Source organism: Syngnathus floridae, chromosome 1 (genome assembly GCF_059516105.1).
Source record: "Syngnathus floridae isolate MCC-2025c chromosome 1, RoL_Sflo_1.0, whole genome shotgun sequence".
NCBI classification, from domain to species: domain Eukaryota; kingdom Metazoa; phylum Chordata; class Actinopteri; order Syngnathiformes; family Syngnathidae; genus Syngnathus; species Syngnathus floridae.
The window spans coordinates 22,544,915-22,572,578 of NC_142413.1; the positions used below are offsets into that span (position 1 = coordinate 22,544,915).

General features: G+C 41.4%; 1 protein-coding gene and 2 long non-coding RNA genes across 9 annotated transcripts in view; 2 read left to right on the forward strand and 1 right to left on the reverse strand.

The window, feature by feature from the left end:
- Window positions 1-7,154, forward strand: part of LOC148404641 (uncharacterized) — a 28,328-nt gene extending 21,174 nt beyond the window's left edge. Inside the window, exon 4 of the long non-coding RNA XR_015860947.1 lies at window positions 5,725-7,154. This is a non-coding gene — a long non-coding RNA (uncharacterized LOC148404641). The remainder of the gene's footprint in view (window positions 1-5,724) is intronic.
- The window catches only part of unc5a (unc-5 netrin receptor A), a 161,182-nt gene that overhangs the window by 44,098 nt on the left and 89,420 nt on the right, over window positions 1-27,664 (reverse strand). For 4 of the 5 annotated variants that reach the window (XM_088387621.1, XM_088387630.1, XM_088387648.1 and 1 more), the window contains 4 exons: window positions 19,428-19,571; window positions 16,729-16,832; window positions 15,109-15,289; window positions 7,539-7,706 (listed from right to left, as the gene is read on the reverse strand). In XM_088387621.1, the coding sequence (XP_088243747.1) occupies window positions 7,539-7,706; window positions 15,109-15,289; window positions 16,729-16,832; window positions 19,428-19,571 (597 nt within the window). The remainder of the gene's footprint in view (window positions 1-7,538; window positions 7,707-15,108; window positions 15,290-16,728; window positions 16,833-19,427; window positions 19,572-27,664) is intronic. The other variant, XM_088387638.1, reaches the window with a different exon arrangement.
- Window positions 19,487-27,664, forward strand: part of LOC148404642 (uncharacterized) — a 39,547-nt gene continuing 31,369 nt past the window's right edge. For all 3 annotated transcript variants that reach the window (XR_015860961.1, XR_015860959.1, XR_015860957.1), the window contains exons 1-3: window positions 19,487-19,638; window positions 22,304-22,367; window positions 24,243-24,372. This is a non-coding gene — a long non-coding RNA (uncharacterized LOC148404642). The remainder of the gene's footprint in view (window positions 19,639-22,303; window positions 22,368-24,242; window positions 24,373-27,664) is intronic.

Below are 27,664 nucleotides of genomic sequence, written 5' to 3' on the forward strand. Positions count from 1 at the left end.
CCATCGATCGTGTCAGGACTCGTCCCCGATCGTTTCATAGTTCTGTTCGTGTGTCTGTGTGCTCGCCTTATTCCCACCTGCCTCTCGTTACCTGTCGTGTATATAAGTCCTGTCTGCCCCTCACTCCCTGTCGGATCGTCGATGTCGTCCCGTTTGCTGTCCTTGTGGTTCCTGTCTGTTTCAAGTCTGTTTTTGTTTGCCATCCCTGTCGGTCAGTCTGTCATGTTATTAGTTTGCCAGTTCTCGTCTGTTTCCCTCGATGCCTTGTTCCACTTCCCTTTTCCCTCAATAAACCCTGGTCCAAGCTGCACTTGGTCGCCCTGCTCCATGTTCCATCCGATCCGTGACAGATCGTTCTTTGTCAACAATGGGTGCGTGCGACTGAGGGCGCTTGCACTTCAAAATATTCCACAGGCTCATATAACGATAGATAAACTATATTTCAAATAACTATAATATAAGCAATAATATTATCAAACCATCCGTGCACTTTAAATCCATTAAATCCATTCATCAAATTCCTCGTCCTTTGTCAACATCGCCGTGCATGCGCCCTGATGTCAGCCTCGTCTTTATTCCACAGATCTAGTATGTAACTATATTGTCGCGTTAACAAAGTACAAGGATAGACGTGGGTTTGGTAAACGGCTCTTTATTAAACAAAACAAACTTCCAAGCGTGTGGCGGCGTGGACTTCCAGACACGAGAGCTCCATGGCATAGGACCGGGCGTGCGTAATGGCCATGTCTGAGCCCCATGCACCGTTCGCGGACAGCCACTCGGCCGAGCGTCGGCCCCCGACTCAGTAGAGTAGGACCGGGCGTGCGTATAAGCCATAATAGTTTTTCAAACCTTCTATGTCACTCCAAATCCTTAATTCCGTCAAACTCTTTGTCCTCCGTGTCACTTAGAAATGATCACCGCTAATGATGCCGGTAGTCCTTACGTGGGTACGTTTGTCCTTTATGCAAACAACCGTCGCGCCGCGCCGTGCCGTGCCACTGACGTCACTTGAAATAGTATTCCATTGGTACATCACGGTTCTCCAAACTTTCTTTCTACTGCTCGATTACTGTTTTCAGCTGCACATTTTACAACTTGAAGTTTGTAACCTGCAAAATATGAGTTTCTTTTTGGTGCCATTTTTCTTAAGCCCACCCAGTTGATGAGTCACGGCCAACGGTGAAATTTAGAGCGCCCTCATCCAGTTTCATCTGAAAATATTATTTTTTTCAGGTGTAGTTTTTTGTTTTGTTTATTTGGTTGTTTTATCAAAGTCAAGGTCTGCTTTATTGTCGATTTTTTTTCATATACCAAGACACACAAAGAGATTGAAATTACGTTCCCACTATCCCTCGGTGAGATAGTACACATATGCATACAAGCAACACAAAAAAACCCAAGAAGGCACAAACAATGAATAAATAAGAGTGTTGAATAAATGATAAATAAACAAATAACAATAAATAATAATAATAATAAATATAAGAGGAGCAAAAATGGAGCAAGTGTACATACAGCAGACAGTGGACTTGGATATGGTGCTTTAAAGTGTTAATTGCTTTATTTGATGTTTTCTCTATTTTTTATGTTTTGAATATGTTCAAGCTAAAGATATAAAAGCATGTGAAGTGATCAACTATACTAAAAATAACATGGGAAGTGGTCAACTATACTTGTAAGTAAGTGATGTCTTAATGATCAAGTAAAAATTTGTGAAAAAAAACATATATAAGTCGCTCCTGAGTATAAGTCGCCCCCCCCACCCAAACTATGAAAAAAAAAAAACTTAGTACAAAAAGAGTACACAGATGTGCGATAAAGTACATCTGTTTTACTACAAAGTAGAGAGAGCAGCCATTTTGGAACTAAGGTGTGATATTGAGAGTGACACAGCACCCAGCCTGGGGAAGGTTACCACAGGGCTAATAGGAAAAAGAGACGTAATGAGCTCTCGTGGGGGGCGCAACACCACCGTCTTGTTCTTCCATGTCCCGCTTGTATCGGTAGAGAGGACCTGGCGAAAGTACTACCACACAGCACATACACACTCTAACACACCTCTATGACAGCAACAACCCTCTTCCAGACTGACCCCGGGGCAAGGAAACGGTAGCACTCATTAATCTTGGCAATAAAGAGTGCAGGGGGGCTTGAACCCCAGAGTACGAGGCTGACCCAGATTGGGTCAAAGGCCTTGGTTTATGAACAAGAGTGCTACTCGGGGTGGGATGGAACTAATATAGCATAACTACCCTGACTGATCATGTTATTTGGGTTTGGCACAGATTGAAAAGTGGCTAAAAGAAGAGTCACAGGTGTGTGAATTAAGTCTTTTTTGTGCCAACGCGATAAGCTGGTTTGTGTGTCTACAATGTGTGTGTGTGTGTGTGTGTGTGTGTGTGTGTGTGTGTGCGCGTGTCTGTATGTGTGTGCACGACAGGATGGTGGCCCAGCTCGAGTCTCTATGCAGTCAGATCTGTTTGGCAGAGAGAGCGGAACCAATCAGATAATTGTCCTTGTTTGGCATTGAGTGGACCCATCCGTGGGCCAGTGGGCTGATTATCCGAGCTGGGATTGAAAATGATTGAATAGCAAATTAGATCCTAATGAATGCGCAGTGTCGCCCCTCAGTTTATCCACGCCACTGAGAAATAAAATGATAGAATCAAAATTTGACCTGATGAGCCAATGAATTTCTTTTTTCCAGAACAAAACCACAATATTGGACATGCTAATGATATTTTCAAACAAAGAAACTGGAGTGGAAATAGCATGACACTCATGAGAATGAAAATAGCATGACACTCAGAGCATCAATAGATGTTTTTTTAGTAGGATTACCAAGCAGAAGTCATAAAATGTTATACAAAATATGCACTAACCCTGACAAGTAAATTCATTTTTTAAAGAGTGTATTTATTGGGATTTAAATTGCTTGGTGGGTCAGTGTATGCGCATGGCACACTGAAATACCAAACTATGCTATTTACAACCATTCCTATAAACATCATATAACAAGTTAAATAATAAAGTAAAATGAAATAAAAGGACGACGGCATTAACAAGAAACATCCAGAAACTGCAAGAACCAAGCAAGGTTGGAGTTTACATTTACAATTCCACACTAATTCATTTGGGGGAAGATCTTATGTGCCTGTCTACTTACTGTAGGTCCCGCTGTTTTAGTTAGCAAAAGAGTGAGCAATAAAGTTCAAATGGGTATAGTATTTAGTTTAATCATGTCTAACATCTGTATTTTACTCAAGGACCAAAAGCAAGCCACTATTTGTGTTTAAGAAGTTACTAATTAAAGAGATATGATAAATAAACATTAGAAAAGTTCATTTCCCCTTTAAAAATGTAACTTTGAAATCAAAACCTGGCCTGTTCTTATTACTTCCACAGAGTAACTCATAAATCGGATTATCCACACAGAGGTTTCCCTATAAAACCCCCAGGAAGAGATTGTTAGCACAAGAGTGAAAGGCTGTGCAACTGATTTTCAATCACGCTGCACCACAGGTTTGAGGTCAGGCCGGCGACCGAAGAGGGACAGCAATACAATAGCCCAGTGGCACGCCTCAATTTGAGCATGTTGTCAAGGGGGAAAGGAATAGAACGACCTCCGTCATTCTTTACAGGTCAAAGCAGGGTCTGTTTGAGGCTTTCGCTCCTCATAATGACAACGGCCACTGACGGTCATCGTCCGAGTTCATCCAACACCTGCGGTTTGGCGTGTCCTTGAGGGGAACATGAGAGCAGAGGGTCATCCCTCAGTTCTGTCACCACACATGCGCACAGTAACCCCCCCACCCCCCCACCATGGAGGTGGACTGCAGCTCAGTCCAATGAAGTGACTGATGCGACATCACCTAATGTGTATTTTTGAAAACCTTTGCACATATAATAAGCTACTCTTCCTATTGCTGGATGAATGCAGGTTTTAATGGATAACTGAATAAAGCAGACATGTCTGCCTTATGTTAACTAATTCAGCGGAATGAGCCAAAACGGGTGACTGAATGTGAGATGACGAGAGGGAGCCAAGGCAAATGGCACCGAATGATTGAAACAGCGTCGCTCTGAGTCTGTCACCAGATGGCCGCGCTCCTTTCGATGCAAACTAATATGTTTTCTGTGCTATTAGCAACATCTTGTATTTGTTCTTTGGACATAAATGAAGTCCCCAGATCAAGCTTACTTGCTAAAGAGAACTAGACACTTGCCTGCAGTGCCGAAAAAGCAAGCATATGGGTGCCAAGATGCACGTGCGGACGTGCACGCGCTTGCAAACAAACGCACAAATACACTAGCTCCGAGTCTGTTTATTTTCCATCTAGTGGAATTCTCATGACTCCGCTGGCAAGCCTGAGGGATCTGTACAATATTTGAATAATTCACCCAAGTTAGCAATCTTTTCATGTTGTTTGCGTTCCTCTCTCACAGCTTGATTCATTTGTATGGGTCAGGTGTCCCCCACCATGTTTGTATAACTTGGCTCCAACTATTTACAGTTGCCTCTGGTACGGCATATTTGCCCGGATGTGACATTTTGTCCCGATTGTTGGCCCCGACGAGAAAAATAGCACGAGAATGGAGTCAGTGAGAATGTCATTTACTGCACATTTCTATTGTAGGTTTGGTGGAAAGATGAAAAAACAAAAATGGAGGTAAACTCTTGTCTGGTTAGCCTCAAGTGTTGATCCAATTGTGCTCTGTGCTCCTCCTCCGTGAGCACAGTGGGCCCCTCCCAGCATGGAGCCCATCTGATCTGACAGACTGGCCTCCCCTCCGCCTACTCTCTAACACTTTGGGGACTTGGACCTTTCGAGCTTCACATGGAGAGAAGTGTTATCGTGCTTTCGCAAGGAAGAGTCACAGAACAAGCTGTTGTAGAAGATGTCATCCCTAAGACGCCACCATTACTCCTAATGATATATATGAAATATATATTCATCCTCATCCGAACCGCTTAGCTTCACAAAGGTCGCGGGCGTGCTGGAGCTTGTCCCAACAGTCTTCGGGCGGTAAGCGTGGTACACTCCGAACTGGTCACCGGCCAATCGAAGGGCACACAGAGACAGACAAACATTCACACTCACAATCACACCTACAGACAATTTCAGTTCAATCAATCATGTATGTTTTTGGAATGTGATGTGGGAGGAAACCATAATACCCAGACGAAACCTATGTAGGCATGGGGAGAACATGCAAACTCCACACACCCACAACCAACCGCACTGCGAGGCAGACGTGCTGACCACAACTAATATATATATTAGTTGCAGACGCAAGCTGTAACCACCCATTGGCCAGAACAAGCAGCTCAAAAACAAACTAAATATTTATGCTATAGCCTTCTCCTTGACAATAAGTCACAACAGCATAAAAGCCCAACCCCAAATCGAAGGCCCCAAATATGCCGCTCAAGTGACACACTAGAAAAGAGAGCACTACATTTAAGTAGAGATTAATGACAATGTGCATGTGTTGGAAAATGTTGACCTATCTCGTAAAACTGCACTCCTGTGTGAGGACTTTAAGGAGAAAGCTATAAGAATGGTAAAAAGTCTCCAAGTATATACAAGGATGTTTGCATGCTGTCCATGTCATTGAACGTGACTCTGAAATGCCTCCTATGAGGCAGGCGATTTGCTTTGGTTGTGTTTGATGAATCAAAAGTGAGGATTCAGATGTATTTGGTTTCCTCGCCGCCAGGCTGTGCGTGAGCTTGCTGACAAATGACGGAGTAGTCACTTCATCCCGGCCGACTCTGGAGGCACGTTCGTGAGTACGCAGCCGAGCAGCCGTGCCACTTGTGATTGAAAAGAACAAATTCATCAAGTCCACTGCTCTGCCGTGTTGGACTTTGGCCTTGAGGGGAACCTGCTTCGGGTGCTGACAGCTGGACTTGTCTGAGCTTCTGAGACAGGTAACATGGGAGGTGCGGAGGACACCTAGGTCACCTGCTGTTGCAAGACCACAGGATTGACAGGGACGTGACAGCGAACCTTGTTGTTTTCTCACAATACGGTGGAAGCTCCAAAGGTCAAACATAAAACGGCTCACTCGATTCAGTGAGCTTTTAAAGTATTAACTCAAATGTTTTGCTTTTTCTTTTGAATGAATTTGTTGTTTGTTTTTGTGTGATTCAAGCCAAGAAGGCAAAGCTTAAAACTGCACCCTTCCCCAAAATTTGTTCAAAATAAAGTATTAGAACAACTTACAAGTCAACTAGAGCCCCAAAATGGCATGTTTGACTTCTGAGATTCCACTGACAACTAAAAAAGTGTTTTTCTTCATAAACTACGTTCATGGAGTAGAATGCATTTTCTGCTGCAACTCTGTAAAGCTGAACTTACACACGTTTTCCTTATGGAGCAAGACAAGAGCAGGGTTTGGTCTAACAATAGCAGGACGGACATTAATCTCTTTATGTTCATAGAGGTCAGAATTTGTGCTTTTGCTAGAGGGGGATGTCAAGCATCCCCGTACAACCCATTCAATTGAATTGAATTTAATTACATTTTGCTTCAGCGCTAATAGTACCAGATCCATCCAGATAGCAATGTGAACGAGTTTGCCTCCATCCACATGCTGGCTTAGGTTACTTCCACTCAAGCTTGACATCTGGTGATGTCTTTACATGAGCGATGCGTAACACAATACCTGGATTCGCGGTGGAAAATAACCTCTGTTTTAGCATGGGAGAGGCTGCTGCCAACAGAGGTGTAGGATTTCCCTCAGTGCTTTTTAAGCATGAAAGATTTCTCCTGCAGTCTGCTGTTTGATCCACAGGCAGCACAACAGCCATTGCTGATTTGTACGTCATCAGACATCTTACTCTACACGTTCACTCAGTGTTTTGTTCTCGTATGCACTTCCATCTCGCTTCCTTCACCTTTAACCTCATTTTCATATGCAGCGCTCTTGCTGTCATGCTATCTCTGGCCCTTCGTCATGGGGTTAATGCAGGACTGCAAATGCAGCGAGCTGCACCTCAGGCTACAAAGGATCGATATACGTAGCTCAGTATCAAGGCAAGGCACTCCCTGCCTCTTGGATTCTCTCACGAGAGACTCGGCAGTGAAATGAAAAGCCTCCGACTTACGACGTAAACATAGCACACAGGCTGCCATAATTCACCCTTTTACTGCCCATATTTACTACACAGCTTTAGCTGCAAACAATAACAAATGTAGTAGCTGGTCTGACACAGCAGCAAGACTTGCTGGAACTATGTCTCCTAAATCAGAGAGGTCTATGAAATAAGAGCAGGGTCTTCATAAAAGATAATGAGATATGTGAACAAAGTGGGGTGATAAATCACTTTCAAGGCTGTGAGGACTAAGGTATGGAAAATGACAGTGTAGGTTTAATTGTGGAATACAACAGGAACGGAAACATCCGAGGCAAGGGCTGCAGGCCAAAGTAAAGGCGAGCAGATGACTTCTGGATGCAAAGAAATGCAAAAAGAAAGCCACGGGAAAGCCAAGTGCCACAGGACAAGCAGGGGGATGCCTGGGAGTTACCTGGACAGGTGGCCACACAGGCACTTTTCTGGACGTTCTGGCCCTCACAGGATGTGCCTCCATTCAGTGGCGTGGGGTTGGTGCAGCTCCGAGTCCTCTTCTGCCAGCCTCGCCCGCACACTGCACTGCAGGACGACCAGGTGGTCCACGTGGACCAGCCGCCGTTGACTGTCAGACCGGCGCAAGGAAGGGGATGGGTTGGTGGGGTTAGGGGTTGGGAAAAGGTTGAAAGGGAGGATGGGATGAGGGGACAGAGCAGCCAGGATTACCCGACATGCACTAAGGAGAAGACGTGTTGTGTTCCTAGAATAATCCTAAATACTGCTACAAGCTTGAGAGTGGGGGGCTGCTTTCTGCATTTGAACAGCAATACTTATCCCAGTCAAACAATCAGACTACAGTTACCACCTTTCTGTGAGTCAGACCCAATTACTCACTAAAAGGCACTCAACAAACAACTGCACTCATGAAACATGTAAAAAAGGGCAACTAGTATTTATATCTTAAACAGACTGAGGCATTGTGGGAGCCTGCAACTCCCAATTCCCGTCTGCCGCATCAGAGATGCACCATGTCACATTTTCCGCATGTGGACAACTCACATGTCAATACCATACCACAGAAACAGTGGAAGAAGGAGCGAGAGTCAAGGTTTGAAGCTGGGAATACAGTCACTATTTTTGTGCCTGTCAGTTCAAGTTAAAAATATTAATACTGTCGGTAAAATTAGTTCCAAAAACACAAAGTCAAATGGAAAAACAAAACAAAGAAAAATAGATTCCCTTTATTTGATATTTTATTGTTAATAATTATCTGAAACATTATTTTTGTCTTTTCACTTTATTTCTCCTTTTACTTTTAAGTGTATTTCATTTGTTTTTATAAACACAAGTTTCCCATTTATGTTAAGTGAAACCCAGAAAAACCTATTTTTAAAAATAAAAAGGCTGCCTTTATTTTAAATTGTAGGAACAGAATGTCTTGATAATTGTTAAAAAATACAATACTTCCAATGCTGAATGTAAATATTATTAACCGTATTTATTGTAATTATCGCCCATATTCTAATAATCGCCCAGTGTGTGTTAGCGATGACATAAATAAAAAACGTGGATACCTCTAATTATCGCCCATGCTGCTGAAAATTCCCCCGAAAACTTACGTTTTCCTCCGCGACCGCATGACGACGTCATTGCGCAAGTTTAAATATGACTGATTTGACAGCACGTCAAATGTCGCTTTTTATATTGTTTTTCTCCATAAACCATGATACAATTACACTCGTCACTCCGCTACAATATCCTGACACAATTACGTTATCGGGGCGTGCGCTCGAACATGACGATCGCGATAACATGACGTGCACAACATGTGATGTGCGATGGTAACGTGACGCATCCCGCTGTTAGAGGATCAAAACAGCCGCTGTTCTAGTGTTAAGAACACCAGTGAGATGCGGGTATTGCATACCACATAAGGAAAATATACAAATTATCGCCCATTTCGGTGCCCCTTGGCGATCGGACAAAAAGTGTTCTCTATTAATCGCCCACCCCCCCTGTTGGACATAAACCTTCTCTAACTATCGCCCTGGGCGATGATTAGAATAAATACGGTGCTTATAATCAAACATAGTTTTAAAATCAAGGAGTCAGTAAAGTAAGTCACTTTTAAAAATCAACTAATGAGGAAAGTAAGTCACTTAAAATCAACTCATCAGTTACATTTTCAAAGTAACTGCGGGCACTTCAGTAGACGCCTAAAAAAAAAAAACCTGGAAACTGGCAACTTCCAAACGAACCCAACATACGTGTAGCATACGTCATGGCACTGAAAGTCATTAGGATTGTGCCATTCACACACCCATCTCTGATTGCACCATTTCACGTCACGCATTATGTTGCGTGAATTATAGAGTACAGCCCCATAATTTTTTACCCTCAATTGCAACTGCAATGTGCAGCACAATCAAGCTCAAGTTATTACAGCTCATCCTGTGAACCAGTGAGCGGCCATGTTGTGAAGCCGCCGCCGCCGCACCAGTCGCCGGTGCTCCGGTGCTGACAGCAAGTAATCACATCAAAGCATCTTGATGAGATTCAAATCTGCACCTCCTTGCATCTAACCGTGCTTGTCTCATCTTACATGATACTGTGATTCCTGCTTTATTGACTTGAACAGGGCAGTTTTCCCCCTCTCTGGACACCCACCACGCCCCCAATTTCCCCTCTTACTTTTGCCAGGGCTTGTCGTGACTGAATCATTTCCTTGCCCTCTCTATGCGATTGATTGCCCGCCACAGCGAGGTAAATTGCCAGGCAACACAAGCCCTGATTACCTCTTAGCACAGAAAGCAGCCTCACCAGCCAGGCTGTGATAATGCATTTCTGGCCCCCTGTTGAACCCTTTGAAAAGTAGCCGTTATTATGACCCACTGCAGCTAGCTAGATCAACTAGCACGGCGGACGTATAGTTTATTCTTCTAAAGCACAGTAGGTGAGCAGCGGAAAGGAACAAGAGCGCTTTTGTTCCGATTTAGCCTCTATTCAATACACGACCACTGATTAATTTGTCATCTTTTCAAGTACGCTGAATAGCGGGAAGAAATGTGCACGCAACAAAACAATCTGTTCACAATTTTGCAGCTCCTTAAGTGAAAATCATTGTTTGGAAATGGATCTCCAGGGACATCTTTACCACACTTTTCATATGTAAACAGTGGATATACAAAGTTTCATTTAGCTGAGAATTTCTTCAGCGTTTTGACAGACAGTACACTTGAGCATACATAGATACACAATACAGCCACAGTACATGTACATGTCCAAGATAGAGGGTTTGTTTTGGGAGCTTTAGTCAAAAAGTCATGTCGTGTATTTTGTACACGTTTCTATGTTGTTTATTGCATTCTATATGCATTTGGACGCAAACTGTGTCATGCACATAATAAACTATCTATCCATTATTTTAAGCGCTTATCCCCACGAGTGTTTGTACAAAATGTCAACTCAAACATTTTTATCCCATCTAAGCTCACTGTGTTCTATATACTGTTGGATTTTGGTCCACAATTTGGGAAGCCCGCCAATCACCTGTTATCCAATTTACTCATCGCGTACTCGTTTTATTTCTTCAGTTTTAGGAAAAGGCTAAGACACTGAAACAAAATTTAGACTTACACAGGTTGGTTGAGTTCAATCACAATTCTTGTTAAGAAAGCTCTGTTTTCAGGAAAGTACAATCCAGCGCTGGGCCTTTCGTGCGACCATGCTCAAGAGCAGAAAGTCTCAATTCAGAAAAGGCAACGTTCAAGGTTCTTTGGTGCATATCTGTTTTTGTAGCTAGGCAGGACTTTTTGTATTTCGACCCCATTCCTTCACTACCATGAGTTTATTTTTGTAAATATGTTTTGGGGAAAAAAAAGTTATCTAGCAGTAGCAGTTATCTTGTTAGTAGTGTTAGGCTACAGATTTTAGTTATTGATCTGACTCCAAATTGCGATCAACACTTAACACATGAGTTGCTGTGTCCCAATCCACACACTGGCGCACCTAACAATTTTGCAAGTTCGTTCTGTCAAAGAGAAGACCAGTAGATCAATCAGACCAAATTTACCAATTGTTTATTCCTGACAAAGCGCACTAATACAGGCCTGGGTCCCGGGTCCCTCACACTAAAACTCGTGCGTTTTTGTGACCACCAAAAGACGATACATTCTTCCAGGTTGCCCAGTTTTGAAGAAACACAATATGAATATTAAAGCATGCAAAACATTGTGTGATGATTGGTCAATGGCCATCTCCTCCCCGTCTAGGTGTTATTGCTGAGGTCAGGCGGTTGGGTTTTCCCCGCGAAGCCTGACCACTTGGACGTGATGTTGTTCTCGTTTCTCACCGACCTTGAGGTGTTCTCGTCCGGTACTCCCTGTCTGGGCCTATTCCACAACACTTCGAAGAAAACAAGTTCATGCAGTTTGCCTGCACATTCTTCGCCACCCACCAATCCACATGAGCACTCCAATACCAGATATTATATTAATATGATTATAAGTTTAACACAACCTTAAAAAATTTGTTTGCAAACCGCCAAAAGCACATTTCCCTTTAGTAGTCACATCCCCAGTGAAATAAAGGTGTTGGTGGGAATTTACTCGGCAAAATTGAATATGTTATGCAGTTCTCATACTCGAGTTGTTGGGACTGGAATATCCATTACCATTCACTATTGTGGCTCTGCTGCCTTTTTATGCTAGCAATCTCAGTAGATTAAAGGTTGTTGATATAAAATGGAGGGAAAAAATGTGGGAAGCAGAAAAGATGTGGGGTATTGAAGGAATGGGGTCAAAATACAAAAAGTCCTGCCTAGCTACAAAAACAGACATGCTCAAACCTCATTGAATAAAGTACATAAGCAGACAAGTATATTCGCATATTAAATCAATAAAAGAAACATTTTAAACATATAATTATACCTACACACCAAATCAATAAAGAAGACATAACTAGGTAGACATTTCTGATAAGTGGTAATAACAAAGGTTTTTATAACTTTGTGATGTGATATGTATTTCTGAGCACTTTGAAATAACAAATGTTTTTTGATATATTGCCTGAATAGCTTAATGACCCTTAAGGAACTGTTTAATGCATGCCTGATGATTTTCTAAATCACGGACACTGCCAGAGTCGTCTAAAAATGTTCAATACTTGATTATATCTTATGTTTTGACTAATGCTAGACGCCAGTTTTTGATTACTACTGAACGTTCTGGACAGAGGGAAATATTTTGCCTAACAAAGAAAAGATATGGTTAGAGGCATGATTAAACTAAGAATATGATGACGTAAGCAAGTACATGGAGTATTAAAAGAACAAACAAACAAAAACATGGTAAGTGGTGAGTACAAACTTTGCATAGCCAGGAAACATTAATAAATTGATGTCACAGCCAAAAGCTCACATAATTCCGTACAAAATGACAAAATTGAAAGAATGATGAATGGGCGGTGTGCGACAGTGGGCGAAGTAGATGTATGTGCAAGAATGGTTTACAGGAAGGACACTTGGAGATAAAACCGGTAGAGGTGCCAAAGGAAGAGGGGCAGGAGGAAAACAACCAAGAACCCAACCAAAGGCGATCGCCAAGGCCGAAAGACGGGATGGAAAACAACAGCCCCCACACACACAGCATCGCCCATAATCAGCACCTACCCCCACGGGACCAGCTCTCACTGAACCAGCACCCACTCCCATGGAATCAAACTCTCCTGCGAGCTTGCCACACCCCCTGACTCATCACCCACCAAACTCGGCCCACACTGGCATGTGCAACTGAATATACCGTAATTTTTGGACTATAAGTCGCACCGGAGTATAAGTCGCACCAGCCATAAAATGCACAATACAATGAAAAAAACATATATAGGTCGCACCGGAGTATAAGTCGCACTTTTGGGGCAAATTTATTTGTCAAAATCCAACACCAAGAACAGACATGAACCAGCAACAACAGGCTAAACGATACGGTATGCTAACGTGACATATACACAAACGAGGAGCTGAGAACGGGCCTGAGTAACATTCTGAGTTATTCAAATAAGTATTACATAAATAACACGTTTATCAAACCATCTGTGTCACTCCAATTCATTAAATCCATCGATCGTCCTTTATGTAAACAATGCCGCGTATGCGCCACATATGCGCCGCTGACGTCGGACTCGCAAGTTGCATTTCTAATTATTCCACAGACCCATATAACGATATATAAAGTATATTTCAAATAACTATCATATAACAACAATATTATCAAACCATCTGTGTCACTCCTAATCATTAAAGCCATCGATCAAATTCCTCGTCCTTTATGTCAACAACGCCGCGTGCGCGCCACACAGATCTAGTATACAACGATATTGTAACGTTAACAAAGTACCAGGAAACACGTGGGTTTGGTAAACGGCTCTTTATTTAACAAAACAAGAGTTCAACGAGCCAACAACTACTGAACTGTAACGATAAAAACATATACAAGTTGCTACACGAAATAAAATATATCAAATAACTATAACATAAATACGTTTTTCAAACCTTATGTCACTCCAAATCATTAAATCCTTCAAACGTGGGGCCCTTCGCCATCTTCGTCATCCCGTGATAGAATCCTTTGTCCTTATGTAAACAACCGTCGCGCTGCTGACGTCACTTGCAGGTCAAATGACAGTAATCCCTTGCTACATCGCGGTTCGTTTATCGCGGTTTCACCACATCACGGATTTTTGAATTTTGAAAATTTGCGAAAAAATTCACATATAAGTCGCTCCTGAGTATAAGTCGCCCCCCCCCACCCAAACTATGAAAAAAAACGCGACTTATAGTCCGAAAATTACGGTAAGCTGACCAAAGAACCTTGAACGTTGCCTTTTCTGAATGGAGGCTTTCTGCTCTTGAGCATGGTCGCACGAAAGGCCCAGCGCTGTAGTGTACTTTCCTGAAAACAGAGCTTTCTTAACAAGAATTGTGATTGAACTCAACCAACCTGTGTAAGTCTAAATTTTTTTTCGGTGTCTTAGCCTTTTCCTAAAACTGAAGAAATAAAACGAGCATGTGGTGAGTAAATTGGATAACAGGTGATTGGCTTTTGCCGTTAGGTGCGGATAGCGTGCTTCCCAAATTGTGGACCAAAATCCAACAGTAGCAGTCAAATGTTGTGGAAGCTGGAGATAATCATTTGAAGCATTTTATAGCAGATCAAAGGCTAAAACAATATTGATCTATTCCCCACTGAACTACTTTATTTGCAGCACATCGTTTACAATGCAAAGAAGAAATCTGTTTATTCTATATACAAAAATGATTCACTATAATGGGTCACAGTTCAAACTAAACTTTCAGACAGCACTGTGCAGAAAAAACGGAACTTTATTGCTTTTTGACAACAAGGTCAGTCAGCCAAACAGACATGACACACTTAAAATTTAATTTCTTCCACCATTTTGGGCCTGCAAGCTTTGCAAAAGCGCTCTGCGTTCACAGCATGGCTGGCATAAATATTAAGAATTTGCCATTTACTTGATCCCATCACTATATGAACTCCACTAAAAGGTCATGTGGACTCTACTGCCTTATCTATAAACAAAAGATCCAGAAGAGCTAAGATAAGCAGTTAGTTCACATAATGAATACATATTATCAATTAGTAGTGATGCCTCCCAATCTACTGAAAAGTCTATTGTGGAAGTGCACAAACCTTTAAATTAATAAAAAGACAAGCAATTTATACACAATGGTAGATTTAATTACCGCGGAAATTTTTCAATGTTTAAAATTTACTGCGATTTGCAACCCTTCAGACCACACAGTATACTTGAAAGTACTTAGTAGTAAAGCATTAACAGTATCACATACACATATGACTGCATATTCTTATTATCGGATCATTCAGACAAAACGCTGCAGCATTTTTTTATGAAGGCTGTAGGTTTTCTATCAGTGCACTCAATAATTTTACAGCATTATCTGGCCTAGTACACAAATGCAGTCTGTTGTTTTAAAAGAAGCGTTCACCTACCATAGATTAAGACCGTGGCAGAGTTGCTTTTGCGGCGAGCGACGATGTTCTTGGCGACACACGTGTAGTTGCCCGTGTCGGCCAGCCGGGCCTTCTTGATGACGAGATTATGGTCGGCCGTGATGAAAAAATTGGGGTCGCTCTGTGGGTCGATGACGTCCTCGTTCCTCTGCCACTCCACCTAAAAGAGAGTTTGATTGGTCCAAAGTGCAACAGATGTCGTAGCAGCAGCAGCAGCCATGCACACCAACAGCCACAGAGCCGTAAATGGGAGGCACAACAAGGTAGTTTTGTATGATCCAAAAAGTAATTTGGATAAAATTAATCTATTATTACACCTGGCTGATAAAAGTAGTTTGTGTTCTCATTTTGTAACAGGTGGAGATCAGCGTGGCAGTATAAAAACACTGAATGCTTTTTCATTTTCTTTTTGCACTCTCTGGTTTCCTTGTTTTTTTGTTTTCTTGGTCTCACTTGACCTTCTGCCTTCTTGAGGGTGCTGCGGCATTGTTGTTGGTATTATTGCCCCATATGACGCACATAATTGGCCTTTCTTTTTCTTCTGCAGGCCCCTTATTTTCTCCCATGGTAACTTCTGCTCTGATGCTCTTTTTTTGTCGAGCAGCGGGCTGGCACTTCCCTTCTTATTTCTCTGCAAGCTGTCCCCACACTGTCCAACTGTGATTGACTCGGCTGTTTGTGGTCCCTGGGCTGTCTCAAAGTGGCTCACACAACCTTTGTTGTTTGTGTCATTAGGGCGTCCACCAAGCTATATGGTTCTGTAATCAATTTTGGACATTCCCTTTGTTGAACGTGAGGAAAGTCACCAAACTGCAGTTCAGTTCACCATGTATAGAGTTGCCAAATGTCCATAATTGTTTTGGAAATCGCTGAGCACTACTAACTCGTTATGACCTCCACACGTATTGTTCTGGATATTTAAAAAAAATCTGGGGCTAAATGGCTGAAACAGGCTGAAAATGAGCAGAAATTGTAAATAATGACGACATAAGTAGTATGTTTGATAACACGCCAACTGCTGGGACTACAGGATAACTGATACAAATGGGCCAGCCAAGCATGTATATGTGAAACAGTTGAACATTTCAAATGTTAAATTTTTAAGCATAATGATTTCATTCTTATACCCCCCCAAGGAAGCACATGTAGAGAATATTGTTTGATTTTTTTTTTTTTAGAATAAAGTGATAATAGTTTAGAATTCGTCATTACCGTTAACTTGACCACGTGGTAAACTGTACCAGACCATATACGAAAGCTAGCAAAGAGACCGATAAAAAGTGAGGCAAACTGAGCCATTTATAATAGATGGGTCTTTTGAGACGCCAAATGCAGGTTGAGGCCTCCCAGCTTATCCTGGGTGATATGACGAGCCCATGTGATATATGGCAACTTGGAGATGTGGGAGGGATAATAAATCAATAAAAGGGGGTAATTAGGGGTGTAATTTATCCATATGGGCTGTCTGTTCCCCGGTGAAAGCCGGAGAGATGCCAGGGAGATGATCACTGAGCCTCCATTTGGCCTTTGTCCTCTTGGTGACGAAAGACTAAATGGATGCTAGACGCGGGCCTATAAATACCGTCCATATATTTTCACCTCGGGTTGTGGCACTCCCTCGGGGGGATGGCAGAGCAGTGACACCTCCTGGTCCAATGCCACCTCTTTCGCCTGAGGCTCCTCTTCAAAGTTCTTTCTCAAGTCTGATGAGAGAACACAAAGAAAGGCAATCAATTAGGCTATTTGTAACTGCATGTGGAGTGTAAATGAAAGCTCCGCCAAGCTAAATCTCTAAAATGTTCACGGGCGCGTTGCACTCCAGTTGGCCCCCGAAGCCACGCAGGGATTGGTGGCACCAACCATGTTGCTTATTACAGCCTGCCTGGCTGCTTCAGAGATGCTTGTCTTGCTGCCAGAGGGGCCCGGCATCAAGCAAAAGCAATTGCATTACCGCTCACTCTTTCCTTCCTCCCTCGCGCGCCACCCACTCTCTCCGGCAGCCGCCTGCCTGCAGCCTCCATCTGTAAGAGGGCTTGGAGCAGCCACACGAAAACAAAGCCCCGAGGCACCTGGACAAGAGCTCCTGCAAGCTTGGCTGGCTGCATGAGGCTTCACATTTCATCTCATTGAATACTTTCACTCTTGCACTCAGCCTTGCTATATGCAGTATTTGCCCAGGAGTCACGCTGAGCGTTACACAGGTATGGCTGGCACCGCTCATTCTTTTATGGGTGGTTGGGATGGTTGCATCCGATAAGCCAGACAAGGCACTGATAGCTAGCAGCTTGGCACTAATTTGATGCGTCCGCCCCAGGTTTGCACTCAGAGTGAATCGATGCGTTGCCGTGTCGCGAGGGGCAGAGGGCGCGGCTGCGAGCTGCTGGTGAATTCCTTTTAACTAATGGGAGAGCCTGTCCTCAGAGGAGCGTTAAGATGGAGTGTTTTCGCAAATGAAATGAAGCCCGTACACAAGATGCGAGGTCTAAGCACCCATAGGAGACATAAATGATATGAACACAGAGTTTATGAGAACGCGTCATTCATCGCCTTGCGTAAAAATTAGGGCTGGAAAATTCATTGAATTCAAATAGATAAGTCATATTTTATGGTTCATTTGCCTTATGTTTAGCCTAAGACTAAAACAGCATAGCCTAAGACTAAAACATCTGATAGAATAAATAATAAATTACTTATTGGAATACAATAATTTATTTATTGTTTGTATTTGTTAACAAGGTATAGGAGAAGGCGACCTTGTAATAAATAATATACTCAATCCCAATTGCAATATTGAGGTGGAGAGGGAATCACAATTACATTATTTTTCAAAATCATCCAGCTCGAATGATTGCCTGAAACCTCGAACAAGGTTTGTGAAGAAGCATGCTTTCTCAAGGTCCTCTTTGGGGGGTTGAGTCTAGAACAATGCATATTTATGTGGCAATTAACAGACAGAGTGCTTTAAAATAGTCAAACGGAAAAGGACTTCCTCGAACAAAGCTTTGAGGCTGCAGCAGAGGATGCGCCTCTGTTCCCCAGACAGATTTATGGTTGGTACATTGCAATAAATTTGGAATCTGTTTTTACTCAGCTACTTTCATCTGGATCATCGCTGGTACAGTCTGTCTCGTGAAAAATATGGTCATGAATGCGGAAATTTAGTGTGCCACTTTTTCAAACGCCTCTCCCTGCAAGGTGGAAGAATCACTGCAAGGAGAAGCATGAGGAAATAAAGGTCACTAATAACACAATGCGGATTATTATGCCCTTATTCCATCCCATTAAGTTATATGCAGTGTCCTCTTCTGCAGATTTTCATGCATAATCTCATGGTACATTGGAACCTCCAAAGTCAAACGCCCCAAAAATTATACAAGTTGGAGTCCAGCCAAAGATTGCTGGTCAAATCGGTCACAAGAATTAAACAAGCACCACACACTATCACACAAAACAACAGCAAATGCTGCCTTGTCGGATTTCAAATGAGTTTCTTTGATTTGTGCATGCTACCACAGAAGGGTCCTGATGAGTGTGCAACAAAAATGGTTGAATAGCAATTACAAGTTTGCCAAGTAGAGGCTAACATGAAGAGCCTGCAGCTGAAATCATAATGCTTAATGATCAGCATTTGATGGCCAGAGAAGCTTGTCAACAAACACATTTTTACTCAGCTAAAAATGTGGATTTTATTTCACAACCATCAATACTGTCTGTGTCAATCACTATTATTTTAACAAACATGCTCTTGCCACTTCTCTTGTACTTCTTCAAAGGGTGAGTATTTTTATTTTATTCTATTTTGATTATGCAGTGGTTAATGTTTTTTTGGAAGCAAATGAATTCCCTTTTGACATGGGTGTCAAACTCAAGCTCCGGGGGCCAGATAGGCCCTCCACAGCATATGTGCCCTGCGAGGACGAATTGTGCATCAACTTCATGTGTCAATAATAAAATTACAAATTGTCTTTGCGAGCAATTTTTATTAGCATTCGCCTTTTTAAAATCTTTGAACAATTTTTACTAGTTTCTGATTTCAAAACTAGTTATTCATCAGTTTGTTTTGTAGCCTACGCTGTATATTATATAAGGCGTTGACAGTCATAATAGCCCTCCAAAGGAACCTATGACTACGATGCAGCCTGCGGAAAAAAAATGTTTAACACCCCCGACTTATGGAATAGATGATTATTATTTTCCTATGGGGTTGTGTATTGAAACTGAACCAACTATGAAGTCAACCCATGCCACAGAACATATTGTGTTGGACTTTTGCTGTAATAACTTTTGAGTGCACTCACAAGCAATCCTGATGTAAGCTTTTTGGCTTTTCTGGGTTCCTGTGGTGCTCCAGGCGACACACTGACACCAGTACTCATCGAGGCCGAAGATCTTCTCCACCTGCTGTCTGGTGATTTCTATTGTCACTTCCATGACAGGCAGAGCTGCAAAGCATAAAACAAAAACATGGAAACATGGTCAACAGACGAGCCAGAATGAAATCTTAAGCAGGTAAGTTATAGTATGCTGTATGCATTTTGCACAATTTTAGTCATGTTATTTGGAAATCAGTGCAGAAAAAAAAAACAAGCAGCAAAAATTTTATATAAACAGAGTGCTTGTTAACTGAGGAAAACGAGAAGAGCCTGCAGGCATCACTGGTGCCATTTGAAAGGCGGATAAAACCGCAATAGTTGGGATGGAACACAGAAATGCAGGAGGGAAAAAAAGCAGATAAATAACTCTGCCTATCCAGCTTCACTAAAGTTACAATGCTGGTAATTAAATCTAGCTTTTAACTTCATTGCTAAAAGACAATCACGGTGGACACCAAACAATATTGGAACAAATCTTCTCTGTAATAGAATTCCATCTTGTCAAGAGTGCTGAGTTCATATTGGAGAGACAAGCTTTCATTTTCCTTTAACCTTGTATTGATAATCCAATCAGGACCTATTTTCTTCATCTTGAGCAGTGCCCTCGTGTCCTACTTTTTCGCCATTTGATGAAGAGATATCCCCATTTTCCCTTTAGTTTCCCGTTCACTCCATCTGATCTTTCCTCTCTGGGGTCTTTTCCAGAGAGGTTTTCAACCTTTCATATGAACACAAAGCATTCCAGGCAGCCTCAGAGGACACATCTGCCAGACCGGTGAAGCAGTGCATATACACCGGCTGGATATTTAAGTCTCAATGGAGTGTCGCTCTTCAATTGCCATTTGCATAAAAGCACTTAGTGACACTCCTGCATTTCGCACACACTTGAGCTGTCTGCGGTGATCGTTTTCAGCTCCATCCACAAGTTGGTGGGATCTTGTCTAAGTGGCAGCTATCAGACCATCAAATCTATATAGCAATTATGTGAAGCACTTGCGTGGGTTCGAGAAATTTTGTTGTTTTCCGCAAACAAATGGAAGCAATGCATTGGCCTTGATGACAGGATCTATCTTCTGACAGGCATCCAGCAATGACGTTAAAGAAACCTTCATACAACCAAATGTGTACATTTCAGGAAGTTTCTTTGGAATTGATACTGGTCATTTGAGTTCAGTACTTTTGCCTGCCTCTATGTGGCTGACTGACAGCCAATTAAAGTTAAAACATACCTAGATAACAAAATGGACATTACCTGGAGAGAAGAAATGAAGCAGAGCAAACCTCGCTCCCCCAAATCAGCAATTATACCTCTTAAAATATCATATTAAATGCACGCTTAATACATATTGGTACAGTACATAGGAGATATAAAACTGCTCCTGTCATACACATACTGTAGGTCTGAACAAACTATAAAATACAGGCCAAACATAATTAGTTACAGAATGCTGAGGGTTTTGGAAATAGTAAGCTACAAACAAAACTTTTATTACCCTTACAGACACATTTAAGTAAGCTTTTAACATGCTAAATGTTCATTAAAGTGCATGAAACACTTAAAACAACGACAACGTAAAAACACATTTAATTGCTTGTACAAATAGTTGGGTCTCTGGCGTGCCTGTCCACCCACTAAGTGTAAAATTAAACAACCTGGAATTTGTTTTTTTGGGCGGCTCGGTGTCACACTGGGTAGCATGTCCGCCTCACAGTTGGGAGGGTGCGGGTTTGATTCTACCTCCGGCCCTCCCTGTGTGGAGTTTGCATGTTCTCCCCGTGTCCGCGTGGGTTTTCTCCGGGCACTCCGATTTCCTCCCACATCCCAAAAATATGCTTGGTAGGCCAATTGGGCACTCCAAATTGCCCCTAGGTGCGAGTACGGATGGTTGTTCGTCTCTGCGTGCCCTGCGATTGGCTGGCAACCAGTTCAGGGTGTCCCCCTGCCCGATGACGGCTGGGATAGGCTCCAGCATGCCTGTGACCCCCGTGGAGACAGAGCGGTACAGAAAATGGATGGATGGAATTTGTTTTGTTAGCTATAAGTGGAAAGGTCTGAATTTTGCAAGGTTGTGATTTAGTGCTATTAAAATAATAGTGCTGCTAATTCATATTAATTGTGCTGCTAATTCATATTAATTGCTCGAACGATTTAATAGGCTGATATAATCGCTCAAAACCGGGATGAATAAAATTATGCTTTTTGTCTATTTTTTTGGTTAAATAAATACAAGAGAACAAAGTACTATGAAACATTCAAATGTTAACAGTCAAATACTTATTTAAGCCTTTACAAACAAACAAACAAACAAACAAACAAACAAACAAACAAACAAACAAACAAACAAACAAACAAAGTTATTCCACACATTTTACATATCATCGGCGACATAGTCAAAAGTCATTTTTCAATGCTTTTGAAAAACAAGAAATTAAATTTTATGCCACTCAAATTACGCAAAACAAATATCTGGTATGCAACACTGCTAAATAACAGTGCATGGCAAAAAAAAATCTACTACAATCAATCTTGACTTTAGCTTTCCCATCAAAGCTGCATGTAAAGTAAAATACAAATTCAGACGATGCAGTAAAGCTGCAGAGACGAAATATAGTGCAGCATTAAAAAATTCAATGGCTCCGAGTCAGACTGAGCGCAGGGCAGTTTATACTGTATATGCATATCTTTTGCCATATATCAAAAGACATACAGTATATCCGATGCTCACTAACAGCACACATTCAGTGCCTAGCAAGGCTGGAAAAATGTATCTGATTAATGCAAACTTCTCCTTGTCTTTCAGCCAGAGGGTGAAAAGAATAAAAGATAGGAAAGGAGATGCAATGCATGAACAATAGCAACCTGAGGTGAGAAATTCTAAAAGGAGCAATTTGAAGCTCTGCTTGCCAATGTAATTGCGTTCTGTTTCCTTATCTCTTCCCGTCTCCATAATTACCTCATGCTTGCTGTGTCTGACACCTTAAAGAAACACTGTTGTGAGCCAATCTATCCAATTTCTCCCCAATTAAGTCATAGCACAGAATAATCACAATGTTGGTGAGGAAAACAGCAATGCACGTTCATAGCGATTAATACTGACACTAGCTCAATATCTTGTAATTTGAATAATAACCCCAATATACTTTTTTCAAATGCATTGTATAATCAGCTACCGACAAATTGTTATTAAAATGGAACACATAAGCAGTAATTTGCATGTCCTCCAATTACAAAGCATTCACTAGGCATTCCCGTAAAGTGAGAATTAAAAATGTGACATTTTCTTTGATCTCTGCCCGGAGCTGAATTCATGAATTAGCTATGAATTGAAACCTCGGAGAATCAATCTTATGCTGAGAATAAATTTTAAAAAATTCTGAGTGATTTTGCAGAAGATGCCAAATCTCTGCATGAGTGATCCTTGCAAACATGTTTTTGTAAAAAGACATGCCTCCCTCCCAAGAAAAATTAGATCCATCCAGCAATTCAGCAAGCAGATTTCTAAAAACGAAACCTTGAATGTGCATTTCGACACGTCTAGATAGTTCAAAGTAAGGGCGTTGAAAGGAATCAGATCATTGATGCATCGATAAACGGATATGAACAATTCTATCTTGATGCTGTTTCAGACCATAAACGATTCTAACGGTGACATTGCTTGTTGATTTTCTGCTTGCGGCATAAAAATGCTGGTGCTTGATCTGGAGCATTAAGACCTGGTCTTATTAAACTGATGCCATTCGTTACATATGTGAAAGAGCAAAATGGTGCAAAAAGGCCTCAAGTTAAAGACTGGCCAACATTTTTAAAACCAGATATCTCTTTTTATATGCAAAATGTCCACAAAGTAACTTTAAAATAGGCACAATACCATAGACCACTGACAAAAAAAAGAAGAAGAAAATAGGCCAATAAAGCAACAATATAAAAAATTGAACAAAGATTTCACAGGTGGAGTTCACCACCATTTTCATGTTGACAAATGGCAAAAAGCTTGGCCTACATTTTCTCAATAAGTTTCATGTACTAGTTTTCCCAATGAAATGAAGTCAAACGCGCCATCTGTTATTGAGGGGCAATTTGCACTTTTCAAACTGTTGGCAAGATTTAAATGTAGCCTCATCTTACCCCCACCCCCTCGAGCCACTGACCAAAACCATGTCCCTCAATAGTATGAGTGAGCATGTGACGTGCATTGTACATAAGTGAATGAGAAACAAGCTGATCTTAGCCATGGCTGTTACATTCCCAAGGCCAGATTTGAAGGCTGGATTGGAAGAACATTTGGACACGTGATGCGGAAGTTACATCATGTTTCACAAACTCAGCCTCAGGACACAGCTAATATTCTTGGGGATTTCGTACCAAAACTATATAGGGTTTTTGCTGGCTCAGGCCACAACGCTCTGCAAATTTTTGTCCAAATTTGATAACCAACAAAGAGGCCAAATATTATATGGACCTGACATCAAAGCACAAAAAGACATCACGTTATGCACTTCAGAGTTCAACTCCAAAGTAAAATGTTGATTTGAATTTTTTCATCCATTTGACAGGATGTATTATCCAAACACATCACATATGCATAAATTCAGCACTGGCAGTGGTAAATCTCCTCAGTGCAGGTTTTTTTTCCGCTTCTTCCACCTGCTCCGCTCACAGGGCACTCATTTGGGAGTTCAACTTCTCGTTCAACTTTGGGAACACCGGCACATTCATCAATGTCACTTCTCTTTCAACAGGCAATCAAAGTCAAAAACAGGAAGGGCCTTAGGATATCAGCGCTGTCAGCACTGGAGGAGAAACCCGTCATCTGCGAGCCCGCTGCGACAGGAGGCGTACGCGAAGCGGGGATGTTGCCATTTCTGTCCGGTGAGTGTGTTGTCACGGTTAGTTTTCCGGCCTTCCTTGATTTGTAAGTTTGCAAGGAGGAAATATGGAAGAGCAAGAAAATAGATTTCGTAACCAGGCAACAATGAATACTCAGGAGAGGCACTCAGAGAATGAGGCTGTGGGCACTTTGAGATAGAAAAAAATGTCTTGTAATCAATAACCTAAAAGAAGCTATCAAAAACCTCCATCCTGGCGGCAGACTTGAAGGCTCAAGAGTCAGCAGAGTTTCAGTAAATTAAGAAGGAGGAATAAAAAGGAAGTGAAGGACGTTTTCCAATTCACTGACCTTACATGTTGCACTGTCTTCAGCCAAAAGAGTACAATCCAACTTTGCTTTGGAGCATATTTGGCAGCGGGATAGGATTTCTACTCCTATGATTACGTGCTCACGCATCAACGGAAAACGTGCACATGGAAACACCACACGAGAAATATTTGTCTGCAGGTAATCTCCCTTAAGTCAAGAAGGGCTCAACAAAGCCTCACTGGACTCAATCTTCGGCGAGTCGATTGTGAGCGTGGCCGAGTGCAGAATTTTAGCTTTCCTCCCCACACTCTTGTTTTCGCAGGCGCTGACCTCAATTCCATAGGGGTCATTTGCTTATCAAAGGCACGGACTGGAACTTACAGGTCCTGGGTGTGTGTTCATCGTGAACACAAGGAAATTCAATTAGGTGCCATGCCTGCTGTGTGTGGCTGCCTGGGATTCATCAGAAGATATAAGGGGATTAGGGTTGGGTGACTTTACATCAGGCCAATGCACCATTTCAAGAGAAAGCGTACACAATGGCTGAGAGGGGACATGACAGACGAAGCTTTTAAGGGATCCTAGCCACCAGTGAAAAGCATGTTTCCAAGTGTTTCATTTCCTACTGTGCTTCCTCTTTGTATAGGATGGCATCAATATCAACCCAGGCACCGGGTGCTCGCCGCTTCTTTTCAAGAGCGCAACAAAAAAAGCCCTCTTCAGACCAATTACGACCTGTCTAACATGAAATAAACCCAGACCAAAAGCCAGATAGAACCAGTTAGGAGATTCAAAAAAAAAAAAAAAAAAAAAAAAGGAGGTACTTTGTCTTGAACCTCAGGGTATACAATAAAGTAGTATTAGGGCTACACGGAAAAGAAAAATAAATGCTAAAAGTCCTTGAGAAAACGTTTTTGCGGATTACCATCTTTATAAGTTTTATGTGCTAATAAAACTATTTGTTTGTTCCGGAGAAATATGGACTGAAATCGCCTCGTCTGCGCTGTCATGTATGAGAAAGTGTTTGTAACAAAGATTTACTTATATTGAACAAAAATACATTACAGTTCACTATTCTGAGAACAATTTAGTTGAATTTCAACAAAATTTGAGCAATCTTGTGCTTTTTTTGAAAAGTGAAATTTATTTTCAGTTTGGCCTAGGGTTGAAGTAGTTTCAGATTTTTCATTATAGTTTTCATTTCGTTTGCACTTTAAATTCAGTTTTGTTTTCTTTTCTAGCAAGTTTAGTTTGTTGCAAGGTTTGCTAGTTGTTTTATTGGGGAGGGTGTTTCCGTTTTTATTCGTTTCAACGTGACTTTTAGTTTTTCAATATGGGGTATTTGTTGAGCGCAAGATTAGAAAAAAAGTATTGTGTAATAAGCAAAATTCTCAAATCACTGTTCCTTCTTCTGCACATACAGAGCAATAACAAAATAAATACATTTAAACTCATGATAAAGATGAAAACAAAACATTTCGACATGTCAAATCATAGATGGTTTTAGTTACTTTTATAAACATAATATACAGATCAGTAAGTTTTTGTTTTCTAAAAGTAATTTGGTTCTTATTTAATTTTGTTGATGAAAATTATATATTTTTTCAATTTTAGTTCAGATCTACTTACCGTAATTTCCGGACTATAAGTCGCAGTTTTTTTCATAGTTTGGGTGGGGGGGCGACTTATACTCAGGAGCGACTTATATATGTGTTTTTTTCACAAATTTTTACTTGATTATTAAGACATCACTTAAAAGTATAGTTGACCACTTCCCATGTTATTTTTAGTATAGTTGATCACTTAACATGCTTTTATATCTTTATCTTGAACATATTCAAAACATAAAAAATAGAGAAAACATCAACTAAAGCAATTAACACTTTAAAGCACCATATCCAAGTCCACTGTCTGTTTGCTCCTCTTATATTTATTATTAATATTTATTATTATTTGTTTATTTATTATTTATTCAACACTGTTATTTATTCATTGTTTATGCCTTCTTGGGTTTTTTTGTGTTGCTTGTATGGATATGTGTACTATCTCACCGAGGGATAGTGGGAACGTAATTTCAATCTCTTTGTGTGTCTTGGTATATGAAAAAAAAAAAATCGACAATAAAGCAGACTTTGTCTTTGATAAAACAACCAAATAAACAAAACAAAAAACTACATCTGAAAAAATATATATTTTCGGACGAAACTGGATGAGGGCGCTTTAAATTTCACCGTTGGCCGTGACTCATCAACTGGGTGGGCTTAAGAAAAATGGCACCAAAAAGAAAGTCATATTTTGCAAGTTACAAACTTCAAGTTGTAAAATATGCAGCTGAAAACAGTAATCGAGCAGCAGAAAGAAAGTTTGGAGAACCGTGATGTACCAATGGATTACTATTTCAAGTGACGTCATGGGCACCGCGCGGCGCGACCCACGTAAGGACGACCGGCATCATTAGCGGTGATCATTTCGAAGTGACACAGAGGACAAAGAGTTTAAAGGAATTAAGGATTTGGAGTGACATAGAAGAAAAACTTCTATGAAAAACTATTATGGCTTTTACGCACGCCCGGTCCTACTCTACTGAGTCGGGGGCCGGCACTCGGTCGAGTGGCTGTCCGCGAACGGTGCATGGGGCCCGGACATGGCCATTACGCACGCCCGGTCCTCTGCCGTGGAGCTATCGTCTCTGGAAGTCCACGCCTCCACACGCTTGGAAGTTTGTTTTGTGGAATAAAGAGCCGTTTACCAAACCCACGTCTATCCTTGTACTTTGTTAACGCTACAATATAGTTATATAGTAGATCTGTGGAATAAAGACGAGGCTGACGTCAGGGCGCACGCGCGGCGATGTTGACAAAGGACGAGGAATTTGATCGATGGATTTAATGGGTTTAAAGTGCACGGATGGTTTGATAATATTATTGCTTATATTATAGTTATTTGAAATATAGTTTATCTATCGTTATATGAGCCTGTGGAATATTTTGAAGTGCAAGCGCCCTCAGCCGCGCGCAGCCATTG